The sequence below is a fragment of the Erinaceus europaeus genome, chromosome 19, assembly GCF_950295315.1.
Source record: "Erinaceus europaeus chromosome 19, mEriEur2.1, whole genome shotgun sequence".
In the NCBI taxonomy this organism is placed as follows: domain Eukaryota; kingdom Metazoa; phylum Chordata; class Mammalia; order Eulipotyphla; family Erinaceidae; genus Erinaceus; species Erinaceus europaeus.
In genome coordinates this window covers 21,482,895-21,496,880 of record NC_080180.1, presented here as the reverse complement: position 1 = coordinate 21,496,880, position 13,986 = coordinate 21,482,895, and the positions used below count along the sequence as shown (strand labels likewise).

Genomic DNA, 13,986 nt, shown 5'->3' with positions numbered 1-13,986 from the left:
TAGTTAGCAGTTTTCTGGACCTAAATAAAGTTGAGTTCATTCAATGGTCAAGCTTGTACAGCTGGAGGGACACATAATCCTTTAAAAATAATCCAGCTATTTCCATAAACAGGAAGCTTCTCAACCTCAAGTGGTAATTAGATAAATGTAAATTAAAACCAAAATGATAAACCATATCACTCCAACCATATTGGCAAGTTAGGAATTCTAGAGCAAACCAGATGCTACTAGGTTAGAGGGAGGGGTGGGGTAAACAACATGATGGTTATGTAATGGGACTCATGCCTGAGTCTCTGAAGTCCTAAATCCAGTCTCCTGCTCCATATACCAGAGCAGAGCAGTGCTCTGGTTAAAAAAAGGGGGGGGGCAGTAGTGCATCGGGTTAAGCGCATGGCACAGAGCGCAAGGACTGCCATAAGGGTCATGGTTGGAGCCCCCGGCTCCCCACCTGCAGGGGAGTCGCTTCACAGGCGGTGAAGCAAGTGTACGGGTGGGTCGGTCTCTCTCTCTCCCCCTGTCTTTTCTCCTCTCAATTTTTCTCTGTCCTATCCACCAACATCAATAACTACAACAACAATGAAAAAACAAGGGCAACAAAAAGGGAAAATAAATATTTAAAAAAATGGGCAGAGAGTAAATACATGTTAAGCCTTTAAAACATTTGAAGTGGGGGGGGGGGTAGGCAAAATAGCTGACTTATAGTGTTGCTTTGCCATGTGTGCAACTCTGGTTCCAGCCCTAACTCCACTGCATTGAAGGAAGCTCCAGTGCTGTGCTTTCACTTTCTGTGTCTCTGACTCTACCTTCTAAAGAAAAGGAAAAAAAAAAAAAAGGCACCAAGTTGCAGATGCTACCATGACGCCATCTTGACTTCTCTGGACAGATGGCCTCACCTATGTGCCCTGGAACCTCCCCTCCCCAGAGTCCTATCCCACTAGGGAAATATACAAACAGGCTGGGGGGGGGGGGGTATGGATCAACCTACAACGTCCATGTTCAGTGGAAAAGCAATTACAGAAGCCAAGCCTCCCACCTGTACACCATAAAGAATTATGGTCCATACCCCCAGAGGGATTAAAATAAATAAATAAATAAATAAATAAATAGGGAACCGGGGGTTGGGTGGTAGCTCTGCAGGTTAAGCACACATGGGGCAAAGCACAAGGACCAGAGTAAAGATCTCTGCCCCAACTCCTCACCTGCAGGGAGGTCGCTTTGCAAGCGGTGGAGCAGGTGTGCAGGTGTCTATCTTTCTCTCCTCTCTGTGTTCCCCTCCTCTCGATTTCTCAGTCCTATCCAACAACAGCTATAAAAGCACTAACAACCACAAGGGCAACAAAATGGGAAAAATAGCTTCCAGGAGCAATGGATTCGTAGTGCTGGCACCAAGCTCCAGCAATAATCCTGGAGGCAAAAAAATAGGGAACCTTCCAATGGAGGGGATGGTATAAGAAACTGGTGGGAATTGTGTGGGATTGTACCCCTCTTATCCTGTAATCTTGTTAATCATTACTAAATCACTAATTTAAAAAAGATAAAAATAGTGTGCACAATTACGTTGTCTGCTCAGATACTGTTTCATCTCGATAATGGACTGTGGAAATAGCATAATGGTTATTCAAAAAACCATTCATGCCTGAGGCACCCACGGTATCAGGTTCAGTCCCAGTAGCACCAGCAGCGCTATGGTAAAATTTAAAAAATTAAAATCGGGGAAAGTCGTCACTTTGGAACTCAAAAAAGCTAAATCAAGTAAAACTGAGTCACTATTAAATGTGCGTCGAAATCAATTCGAAACACAATTTCTAAACACGAATACTAAGTACCTATAAGCTGGTGAAAACTCATCAGAAGAGGAATCATGAAGAGGATTACTGAGACCTCTAAGATCCCTAGTGGCTCAGTAAGATAACTCACCTGGGAGAAAGCTTGTTTTGCTACGAGCACAATCCAAGTTCCAGCCTGGTCCCCACTGCCAAAGAATAATGTAAGTAAACTGAACAAGAGAAATATACTGATGGGGGTCGGTCTCTTCCTCCCTGTCCTGCCCCACCCCCATCTGAAAGTGTCGCCCCATAGCAGTGAAGCCTGGGGAGGGGGGTGGAGCAAGATCCACAGCAGTTTACATCACAGAGAGCAAATTCTGACCATAAATCAAATTGAAAACCAAGAGTTCCTTCTACTTAGTTTGGAGAGCCAGAAGCAGAAGCATCTCACATCTGATATTAAACCTCATTATGATGCAAAGAATATTGAGGACAGTGGAATGCAGGGCTCAGAAGATTCGCACCAGTGTTGATCTTCCCCAAAAGGTCGTTGTGGATCACGAACGTGAAAATTTTGAAAACCTCCAGAGGGTTCCTGAAGACACCCGGCAGGTAAGACAAAGAGTCTGCAATCAACTACTAAGTTTAGATCTGCTGTTTAGGGGTTCTGAGTCTACCCGATCTCAAGCCCAGGGGAGGAGCAGCTCAGTCTCAGCCAGTCCCAGAGCGGGTGCACTGCATACCTGACCCTTCCTTTCCTTTCCTTTCCTTTTCCTCTCCCTTCCCTTCCCTTCCCTTCCCTACCCACCACTCTGCCCCCCGCCTTTTTCTTCCGGGTTTCCTCTACGTCTATCTGCGGACACGTGACGCAGGCTCCTCACGTGACGCACTCGCGGGGAAGGGGAGGGGGGGGTCCCTGGCTGGGTTGCGTCATCATTCCGCGCGGGGACTGGAGCCGGGCGTCCACGGTGACGCCTCCGGGAGCCTCCGGGTCGGGGCAGCGGCGGCGCTTGGGCTCCTCCTGGGCCGCCTGCTAGCCCCGCGCCCCACCCCATCTCCGCGGCGGGGGGCGGGCCAGCGCGGCTGGGTGGGCCAAGGAGTCAGGTGAGTTATGCGCCGGGTGGCAAGAAACCGCATCCTCCCCTCCCTCTACACCCGGTCCTGACCCTTCCCCCAGCCTGGGCCCCCGAGCTGGAATGGGAGAGGCTTCCAGGAGAGGACGGAGGCTAGAGGGCCGGCTGGCGTCCACTTCTCTTCACTGCACTTGAACTGCCCCCCTCCCAGCACCCCGCCGGGAGATGCCAGCTGTATTCCTGGTGTTGTCAAGAGAGGACACCTTATCTTCGACACCTGGAATTCTGTTTGTATAGAGCGGGGCCGTTTCCCTGCACCCCCGCCACCCCGTCTGGAACCTTCCGTCGAGGAACCTTTCTATTCAGATTTAATGAAAGGAAGCTCTAGGCCAACTGGGAAAGGTGAGGGTGGAGTGTGTGGTCGACTTTGCTTGGTTGGGCAGATATCCTCAAACCGCCGCCCTGCACTAGAGTTACTGGCCTTTTTATCTGGTTATGTTGCTGTTGTTTACAAGAGGGAGAAAGGAGCAGTGCATCACTCTGGCACATTTGATGCTGGGGATCAAATTCAAATTTGAGCTTTATCCACTGCACCACCTCCCAGCCCCATTACTGGCGGTTTTAATACTGAAATTATAAGGCACTGAGTCATAGTCTAAGCCCTGTAGTAAACCCTCCCGCCCCCAAACCCCAAGAAAAAATCCACAGTAAATAGACATTTGCTCAGACCTGCTTTACATCAGAGTTTTGAAACTAGGTTGACTAAAAAAAAAATTATAACAGTGGTCATATATATATATTAATATTTATTCCCTTTTGTTGCCCTTCTTTTATTGTAATTATTTTTGTCATCATCGTTGTTAGATAGGACAGAGAGAAATGAAGAGAGGAGGGGAAGACAGACTGAGGGAGAGAAAGGTAGATACCTGCAGACCTGCTTCACCACCTGTGAAGTGACTCGCCTCCCCTGCAGGTGAGGAGCCGGGGGCTCGAACCGGGATCCTTACGCGGGTGCTTGTGCTTTACACCACCTGCACTTAAACCACTGCGCTACAGCCTGACTCTCGGTCATATATTTTTATGAGTAACTCCTTTTTTTGTGAAATAGATCTTGCAGAGTGGTTGGCATGTTTATCTAGAGTACTTATAAACAGAAGTAGAAGAGATTTTAGGACCTTGCTTTGAAATTTGATTTTAAAATAACACTCTTGATAACTAATCATTTCATTCCCCAGAATTGCCCTCACAGCAAAAAATAAAAATAAAAAACTAAAAAGAGAGGTGATTAAAGACTGTCAACAATAAAGTAATTTTTTTTAATTTCTTTTTTGGAGAATTAATGTTTTACATTCAACAGTAAATACAATCGTTTGTACATGCATAACATTTCCTAGTTTTCTATATAACAGTACAACCCCCCCCCCCAGGTCCTCTGTCATCCTTCAAGAAAGTACTTGTTATATTGATTTTTGTGTGAGTTAATTTCATCGATGTATACAATAAACATTGCAGTTGGTCAGCTCTGGCTGTGAGATTAATGGAGTTTCTTGTACTGGACAGGCTTCTAGCCTAATATTTTATTTCAGTATAAAAGGGTCACTGAAGATATTGACTTGTTAATGTTAATCAACTTTTACTAATGTAGAAAGACCTCCTATAGGAGAATTTCAAGTGAAAGGCCATAGATAGCTTGTGGGTTTCCATTATACATTACCCACCTAAAGATCTAAAGATTTCATTTTAAGAAGAAATCTAGAATAGTTGGAAGTCATGAATAATTCTTTGTGCATATGTACACTTCTGTAAGAAAAAAAGGAAAAAAAAGGAAGAAGTTCATTTTTGCTGACTTTGGCCTTGTTTTTTAAGTTGTGTATACCACAAGTATACAATTTTTTCTTGCATTCAACTACTAAAGATGCTTTGTACACCTGCCAAGATAGATTTTGTGTGTGTGTGTGTGTGTGTGTGTGTGTGTGTGTGTGTGTGTGTGTACACAGATCTCTACCCTCTAAATACTAAGTGTACTTATGGCTATTAAATAATAATGATAATACACCTTTGAGAAAATGTGCCTCATCACATTTATGACAAACTTATGAACATGTGCAGCTTCTATTTGTATTACAGTTGCATTTTGATTACAAAAATGTCAAGTGGTGGGAGCACAGAATGTCAGAAGAGATCATTTTTATTTAGACTAGTTAGTAGCTAGATTGTGGCGGTAATGCCAGGGATGTGATGATTTCTGTTTGTGGATGTTTGGGGAACGTGGGGAGCCTGCCTAATTTGTAAACTCAAATATTTCAGTCTCAGTTTTTCTCTCTTCTGACTATAGAATCCAGGGACTCCTTTTGTTCTTTCTCCACATCGTTTGATGGGAGGCATTATGGCCCCTAAAGACATAATGACAAACTCTCACGCTAAGTCCATCCTCAATTCAATGAACTCCCTCAGGAAGAGTAATACCCTCTGTGATGTGACATTGAGAGTGGAGCAGAAAGACTTTCCTGCCCACCGAATTGTGCTGGCTGCTTGTAGCGATTACTTCTGTGCTATGTTTACTAGTGAGGTAAGTGTTAAGTTCCTCCTCCTCACAAGTAACACTGTAGTTGGCTCATTTCACTGAGTAGCAGAGCACGAAGAGTGAATTTCTGTAATATAGTGATCATGTGGACAGACAGGGTAAGATCCGCCACTAGACTATACCTTAGTTTCTTTATCTATAAATTAGACCAAACAGTACTACAGGAAAACATATGATTATTGTGACAATTCTGTGAGAAGAGTGGCATGCAAAATGGTTAAAACAGTGCCTATAATGTTGTAAAGCATACAGATGTTGACTGTTGGATTTTACTTATTTTTCTGGGCTTTTTAAATACGAATTTCTAAATATTCATTTATCTGTTAATGAAAGAGGGAAGCAGATCATCACTCTGGCACATGTGTTGCTGGGAATCAAACTTGGGGCCTCATGTCTGAACATCGAGCCTGAACTATGCCATCTCGCAGGCCTCATAAAGTTTTTTGTTGTTATTCCTTGATTTTTTTTTAATCTTTTAATTTATTTGTTTTCCCTTTTGTTGCCCTTGTTGTTTTTTATTGTTGCTGTAGTTATTATTGTTGTTATTAATATCATCATTGTTGGATAGGACAGAGAGAAATGGAAAGAGGAGGGGAAGACAGAGAGGGAGAGAGAAAGATAGACACCTGCAGACCTGCTTCACCACCTGTGAAGCAACTCCCCTGCAGGTGGGGAGCCGGGGGCTTGAACCGGGATCCTTACGCAGGTCCTTGTGCTTCACGCCACATTTGCTTAACCCGCTGCGCTACCGCTTGACTCCCTTATTTCTTGATTTTTTAAAAAACTATTTTATTTATGGGGCCCGAGTGGTGGCACACATGTTACAATTCTCAAAGACCGAGGTTCGAGTCCTTAGTCCTTGCCTGCAGGGGCAAATCTTTGCAAGTGGTGAAGCAGTGTTGCAGATGTCTCTCTTTCACTCCTTCTCTGTCACCCCCTTCCCTCTTGATTTCTGGCTGTCTCTCTCCAAAAAGTAAATAAATACAAAATAGTTTTTAATGTTTCATTTATTTATTTTAATGAGAGAGCTACAAAGAGAAAAAGAGCGTGAGACTGCAACATTGCTCAGCTTCGGCTTTTGGTGCAGCCTGGGACCTCGTAATCTCAGGCATGAATGTCATTTTGTATGACCAGTATGCCACCTCTGCCCCTCGAGTTAACCATTTTACAGTAAACATGAGAAGAATGGCCATATAGGTGGCTCAGCAGGCAGAGTGCAAGACTTGCATGTGTGAGACCCTAGATTCAGGCCCGATCACCACTTATGCCAGAGCATAGCAGTACTCTGCTGTCTGTCTGTCTACCTCCCATCCCCACTCTCTCTTTGGTTTTTTTTTTTTTTTTTTTTTTTATTGGATAGAGAGAGAGAGATCCAGAGGGAAGGGGAAGTAGGGGGAGAGGAGAGAGAGACACCTGCAGCCCTGCTTCACCACTCGTGAAGCTTTCCCTCTGCAGGTGGAAGCCAGGAGTTTGAACCTGGATCCTTGTGCATTGTAATGTGCACTCAGCCAGGTACGCCACTGCCTCTCCTCTGCCCTCCCCCGTCTTTCTCATCAAATTTAAAAAAAAAACAAAAAACTTAAAGGTAAAAGTAAGTGAATTCGGGGGTGGGGGGTAGGGAGAAAAAAGGAAATATAAGTTTGAGTGGAGGGTAGTTAGGGAGGAAAGAAGGAAATAGAAGTGAGGTTTCGTTTTTACCCTACTCCTAACACAATATGAAGAAAATAAATATGTAGGTTTCAGAGTAACCTCTAATGGGACAGAAAGACTCAGTGAATGATTGTTATCAATATCTGGAGTTTAACTTGGAAAAAATTGCTGACCAACCAAAATGCTTGAATATATTGTGAGGTGCTCTGAGTTGAATGGAGGCACTGTACCTTTTTTTTTTTTTTAAGATTAATTTTATTAGTATTTTCTGTATTCTGTCCTGTCACCTTGATGATGGTGTTGCTGCTCCCTGGTTAATGCAGTGCCTTTAGGAGGCAGTACTGTGCTAGGTGATTGTTATGTCTCACCCACCCTAGAGGCAGATGCGAGACTGTTTGATTTGCAAATGAAACTAGGTCTCAAATATTAAATGACCTTAAAGTCAGATGATTTATAAATGATCGTGGAGGATTGAATCCTAATTTTTTTTCACTCTAAATCCTAAACAAGTTCTTTTATTCCCCCTTACCTTCTGAAGTATGGATTTCGCTCTCTTTTTTTTTTCCCTCTTCTTTTAAGAATTATTTATCATGAGAGAATAAGAGACCAGAACACTGCTCAACTCTGGCATAAGTTGGTGCCAGGTATTAAACCTGTGACCTCTGGGGTCCCATACATGCAAGTTGGTGCTGCTCTAACATCAGAGCTGTTTTTCTCAACCCTTGACTTTTATATTCTATATATTTTGTTTGTTTTCTTTTTATTAAATATTTATTTATTCCCTTTTGTTGCCCTTGTTGTTTTATTGTTGTAGTTTTTATTATTGTTGTTGGATAGAACAGAGAGAAATGGAGAGAGGAGGGGAAGACAGAGAGGGGGAGAGAAAGATAGACACCTGCAGACCTGCTTCTCCGCCTGTGAAGCGACTCCCCTGCAGGTGGGGAGCCGGGGGCTCGAACCGGGATTCTTACGCCGGTCCCTGCGCTTTGTGCCACCTATGCTTAACCTGCTGCGCCACTGCCTGACTCCTTGTAAATGGTTTTTGGTTTGTTTTTGTTTTGTTTTTTTTACATGTAGTAAATCATTTAGTAAATCCAGGCTAATTTAAAAATGATTTTGAGTAACATGACATTAGTCTCCCATCTCACACTGTTCTCCACAAGGGCATCAGAATCAGCTGGCATTTGACTGAGTGAAAGAATGTTTCCCCGCAATGCTGAGCATGAAGCATTCACAGACATGGCTGCTAATTATAGACTATACATCCTGGTCTTCAGCAACTTGAGGAAAGTTCCTCTGTTTTCAGTCTTTCTACAGATTCAGACAGTAGTATGGTTTTTGTTTTTTTTTAATTCTGTTTCATTCTTTTCTCATCTGTGATTATTTTTATAATCTTTCTTTTAAAAATGCCACCAGTCAAGAAAATGCCAGATAGTTTTATTTTTATTGATTTTATATACTACATAGCAAGGAGATGGTCACGTGAGCCAGAGTGAGAGAGAGAGAAACCGGATCATCATTCAGGTGCATGCAGTGCTGGGGATCAAGTTGAGCCATCTCCTCAGCTGCCCTTTTATCCTTAATTTCTTTTTCTCCTCTTCTTCCTTTATTATTATTATTTTGTACTTTCTTACTTTTTGTTTGTTTGTTTTCTTTCTTTTTACCAGAGCAGTGCTCAATTCTGGCTGATGGTGGTGTGAGGAAATTGAACCTGGGACTTTGGAGTCTCAGGCATGAGAGTTCTTTGCACAACCATTATGCTGTCTACCCTGTCCTGTGTTTCACTTTTATTTTTATTGAGGGGGTTAATGCATTGCAGTGCACTCATTGACACATGCGTATAATTTCATTATGCACCAGGCCCCCAGAATTTTCTCCTTCCCCCCCATCCCATTCCTTCCCCAGAGCCCTTTGCTTTGGTGCAGCACACATCTCCAGTCCGTGTTTTGATTTGTGTTCTACCTCCCTGTCCCTGTTTGTTAAGTCTCACTTATAAGTGCAATCATTTGATGTTTGTCTGTCTCTTTTTTGCCTGTCTCACCTAACTTGATGTCCTCGAATTCCATCCAAGAGGATGCAAAGGAGATAACACCATCATTTTAAACAACTGAGTAGTATTCCATTATGTAAATATACCACAACTATTTTATCCACTTATTCGTCATTGGACATCTGGGTTGCTTCCAGGCTTTTTGCTATTATAAATTGTGCTGCTGTAGACATAGGTATACATAGATCTCTTCTGGTCGGATTTATCCCTAGGAGAGAAATTGCTGGGTTGTAGAGTAGGTCCATTTCTAGTCTTCTGAGAAGTCTCCAGACTGTTTCCCACAAGGATTTGACCAATTCACCTTCCCACCAGTGGTGCAGAAGCGTCCCTTTTGTCCCACATCCTCTCCAATATTTGTTTATTAGTGTCTTTGCTAATGTAGGAAATTCTCACAGGTGTAAAGTGGTAGTTCATTAAGTGTACTGAGCTCTTTATGTGTTTTAGTTACTGGTCCTTTATCTGATTTTACCTCTCTCTTTATCCCCCTCTTCCCTCTCAATTTCTTGTTGTCGCTGTCTAATAAAGATTTAAAGAAAGAAAGAAAGATACTATAATTGCTCTACATTTTTACATAAGAAAATCATTGATGGAATATAGTTTATTGAATATCATTTCCTTATTAAGCTATTTGATGGGATATAACTTATGGAAAAAATATACTTCTGTATTTGTAACTTGTACACTATGCTAAAATACAGAGAAACTGTCTTTCTGAAATGTACTAGTAACTTGTTTTATTGTTAAGGATTGACATTCTTGACTTTATTTTTCTTTTTTTTTTTTTAATTTTTTAAATTATCTTTATTGATTGGATAGAGACAGCCAGAAATCAAGAGGGACGGGGTGATAGAGAGAGAGAGACAGAGACACTTGCAGCACTGCTTCACCACTCACAAAGCTTTCCCCCTGCAGGTGGGGACCAGGGGCTTGAACCTGAGTCCTGTGCATTGTAATACGTGCGCTCAGCCAGGTGCGCCACCACCTGGCCCCAAGTTCTTGACTTTGGTAGAGAATATTTTTTGATTACTATTCTGGGATGTAGGCAGAATGAAAAATGATAAAGACATGTAGTATAATGGGCACACACTAGAGTTTTGTTAGTAATGTGAATTTCAAAATTAAGGCTAGAGTCTAATAAGATTCCCATAAAGTAATCAATTTTCAGATAGTTTCCTTTTCCATAAAATTAGAGATTACTACCCTTCTTGAAGCAGTTGTCTTTGCGTGGCGACATCAGTAGATCAAGGTTATGCATTCTAAACTAAAGATGCCACAGATAATTTAGTAATTTCAAAGTAGAGTCAACTATGAAAAAGTAGCCAAGAATCCAGCTGTATTCAGGCAGTAGTAGTGCAGCAGAGGATGCTGTAGGGTCTTTCCATCATTACCAAAACCCTTAGGGCAGCTGAAACATTACTGGGTAGTTCATGGAGAGTGTAGAACTATGAACCACTTGATGAACCACATGTAGAGACAAATGCCTATTTCATTGGAATGTATATAAATCTAAGATAAAAGTTCATGGGCGGGGGTCGGGCAGTAGCACAGCGGATTAAGCACACGTGGCACAAAGCTCAAGGACTGGCATAAGGATGCTGGTTCGAGCCCCCGGCTCCCTACCTACAAGGAAGTCACTTCACAGGCGGTGAAGCAGGTCTACAGGTGTCTGTCTTTGTCTTCCCCTCCTCTCTCCATTTCTTTCTTTCCTATCCAACAATGACATCAACAACAACAACAATTATAACTACAACAACAAGGGCAACAAAAGGGGAAAGAAATATAAAAAAAAAATTTTTTTTTAAAGTTCATGGGCACTGAAAGTATGTTCATTCTACTTCTGTTCTTTACTGTTGTTGTGTTAATATGAAAGCAGTCGTGGGGGTAGATAGCATAATGGTTATGCAAAGAGACTCTCATACCTGAGGCTCCAAAGTCCCAGGTTCAGTCCCCTGCACCATCATATGCCAGAGCCGAACAGTGCGCTCTCTGTGTGTGTGTGTGTGTAGTCATTTAAATTATTAACTAGTAAAATTGATAGTCAAGGAAGGTGTCACCTCACTGTGTGCTCTGAAGTGACATAGCAACTTCATATTTGAAAGCTACGTATTTGAAAGCTGTCATATTTGCTTTATATAAATAAAATATAATTTTAAAATGTTGCCTATTCAGTTAACACTGCTAATACCCAATTAAAGCTCGGATATGAGATTTGGCCTTCACTGCGGGAAATTATAACTATCCTTTGAATTTTCAGCTTTCAGAGAAGGGGAAACCTTACGTTGATATCCAAGGTTTAACTGCCTCTACCATGGAAATCCTCCTGGACTTTGTGTACACAGAAACAGTACATGTGACTGTGGAGAATGTACAGGAGCTACTTCCTGCAGCCTGTCTGCTCCAGCTGAAAGGTACCGACATTAAGGTTGCTGGTACACATGTTCGGGTAGTCCTGGGAATGTTATGATTAGTGTGACAGTTTGCTCCCTAAGACTCTTACAGTGATTTTTGTTTAATTGTGCCCTTGTCCTTAGAAGACATTTGTCTTGCTATACTTGCTTGAAAACTGAAGCAAAGGCCTTATAGTATGAATTCTGCAAACATAAAATTTACAATCTGATCCTTTTTGTTTTTTACCGGAACACTGCTCAGCTCTGGGTTAAATTTGTACTAGATATTGAACCTGGACCTCAGAGGCTCAGGCATGAAAGGCTTTTGCAGAACCATTATGTTTTCTCCCCCAGCCCTTTATTTAATTTATATATATATATATATGTTGTTGTTGTTGTTGTTGCCACTATGGTTGTCACTATGGCTCCATGACTGCACAACAAATTCACTGCTCCCAGTGGCCCTTCCCTACCCCTTCTATTTTATTTGATAGGAGCAAGAGAAATTAAGAGAGGAGGGAGGGGTAGAGAGCGAGAAAGAGAGACACCTGAAGACTTGTCATAGCTCCTGAAGTGTTGCCCCCTGCAGGTGGGGAGTGGGGACTCAAACCCAGGCCTTGTGCATAGTAATGCATAAGTTCAACCAGGTACACCACCTCCTGGCCCTCCGTAACCCTTAGAATCTGATTTTTTTTTTTTTTTTTTTTTACCCTCAGAGCACTGATCAGCTCTGGCTTACGGTGGTGTGGGGGATTGAACCTGGGACTTTGGAGCCTAAAGCAATAATCTTGATTCTTATGTGTTCTTCAGATACTGTGTGGAAAAGATGTCAAGATCTAAGAATACTGACCAGTTCACACCTGTCCGAGTATCATGAAGTATTCACTGTCTGTCTGTCCTAGGTGTAAAGCAAGCATGCTGTGAGTTCTTAGAAAGTCAGCTGGACCCTTCTAATTGCCTGGGTATCAGGGATTTTGCCGAAACTCATAATTGTGTTGACCTCATGCAAGCAGCTGAAGTTTTTAGCCAGAAGCATTTTCCTGAAGTCGTCCAGCATGAAGAATTCATTCTTCTAAGTCAAGGAGAGGTGGAAAAACTAATCAGGTGTGATGAAATTCAGGTATAGTTGCATTTTTCTTTGATTTCTTGAAGAGTGAGCCTTTACAAAATTTGCCAAACCTAAGGAGAGTTAGATATCATAGTTATCATAGTTATAGATTTTACAAAATTGACATGACCGGGTGGTGGTGCACCTGGTTGAGCACACATGTTACAATGCACAACGACCTAGGTTTGAGCCCCTGGTCCTACCTGTAGGGGGAAAGCTTTGAGAGTGGTGCAGCAGGCCTGCAGCTATCTTTCTGTCTCTCTCTTTTTAAGATTTTATTTATTCATGAAGAATGATAGAGAGAGAAAGAAACAGATGTTAGTGTGGTACATGTTCTGCTGGGGATTGAACTCCGGACCTCACGCTCGAGAGTCCAACACTTTATCCACTGTACCACCTCCCAGACCACTCTCTTTCCCTCTCTATCTCCCCCTTCCTTCTCGATTTCTGGCTGTCTCTATTCAATAAATAAAGAATGAAAGAAAGATAACAAATTTTACAAAATTTGCCAAACCTAAGGAGAGTTGACTATGTTATCATAGCAGGGCTTTCCTTCCCCCCTTCCTTGTTGTTTTCTTTTTAATGTTTATTTATTTATTCCCCTTTGTTGCCCTTGTTGTTTTATTGTTGTAATTATTATTGATGTCATTGTTGTTGGATAGGACAGAGAGAAGTCGAGAGGAGGGGAAGACAGAGGGGGACAGAAAGACACCTGCAGACCTGCTTCACCACTTGTGAAGCAGCCCCCCTGCTGCTAGGGAGCCGGGGGCTTGAACCGGGATCCTTGTGCCAGTCCTTGGTGCTTTGTGCCATGTGCGCTTAACCTGCTGCACTACTGCCCAGCCCCCATTGCTAGCTTTTTCATTATACTTTTTATTTTCTGAGGGAGACTTAATGAGGGTACATTGGTGACACTGTCCCCAAGTAACATGAAGTTATTTTTCAGTTTGACATGCTATTTCATAGTCACTCAGAGATTTTGTTACAAATACTTTTACAAGCACTGCTTAGCCAAGTGTTTGCTAAAGTCTTGTTCTCTCTGGGACATTGTGTCCTTACACTGGTTGTGCCAGGTATAGCCAAAAGACACATTCTTCAGGGTTGAAAACTAGTCATTTATTTATTTGTGTGTTTATTTATTACCTTTACTTATTGGATAGAAACAGCCAGAAATTGAGAGGAAGGGGATGATAGACAAATGCAGCACTGCTTCACCACTTGCAAAGTTTTCCCCCTGCAGGTAGAGACCAGGGGCTCAAACCTGTGTCCTTGCGCATTGTAACATGTGTGCTTAGCCAAGTGTGCCACCACCTTGCCCCTGAGACTATTCATTTGCTAGATGTGGCCAGACATCAGAAAAGGCAATGA

General features: G+C 42.4%; 1 protein-coding gene across 5 annotated transcripts in view; it reads left to right on the top strand.

The window, feature by feature from the left end:
- The first annotated feature begins 2,703 nt into the window (after positions 1 to 2,703).
- Positions 2,704 to 13,986, top strand: part of KLHL12 (kelch like family member 12) — a 34,709-nt gene continuing 23,426 nt past the window's right edge. For 2 of the 5 annotated variants that reach the window (XM_060178588.1, XM_060178584.1), the window contains exons 1-4: positions 2,704 to 3,241; positions 5,175 to 5,408; positions 11,378 to 11,531; positions 12,413 to 12,630. In XM_060178588.1, coding sequence (XP_060034571.1) covers positions 5,214 to 5,408; positions 11,378 to 11,531; positions 12,413 to 12,630 — 567 coding nt within the window. In that variant the 5' untranslated portion in view covers positions 2,704 to 3,241; positions 5,175 to 5,213. Of the gene's footprint in view, positions 3,242 to 3,703; positions 3,813 to 5,172; positions 5,409 to 11,377; positions 11,532 to 12,412; positions 12,631 to 13,986 lie in introns of those variants that run through there. The other 3 variants (XM_060178586.1, XM_060178585.1, XM_007522104.3) reach the window with 3 other exon arrangements.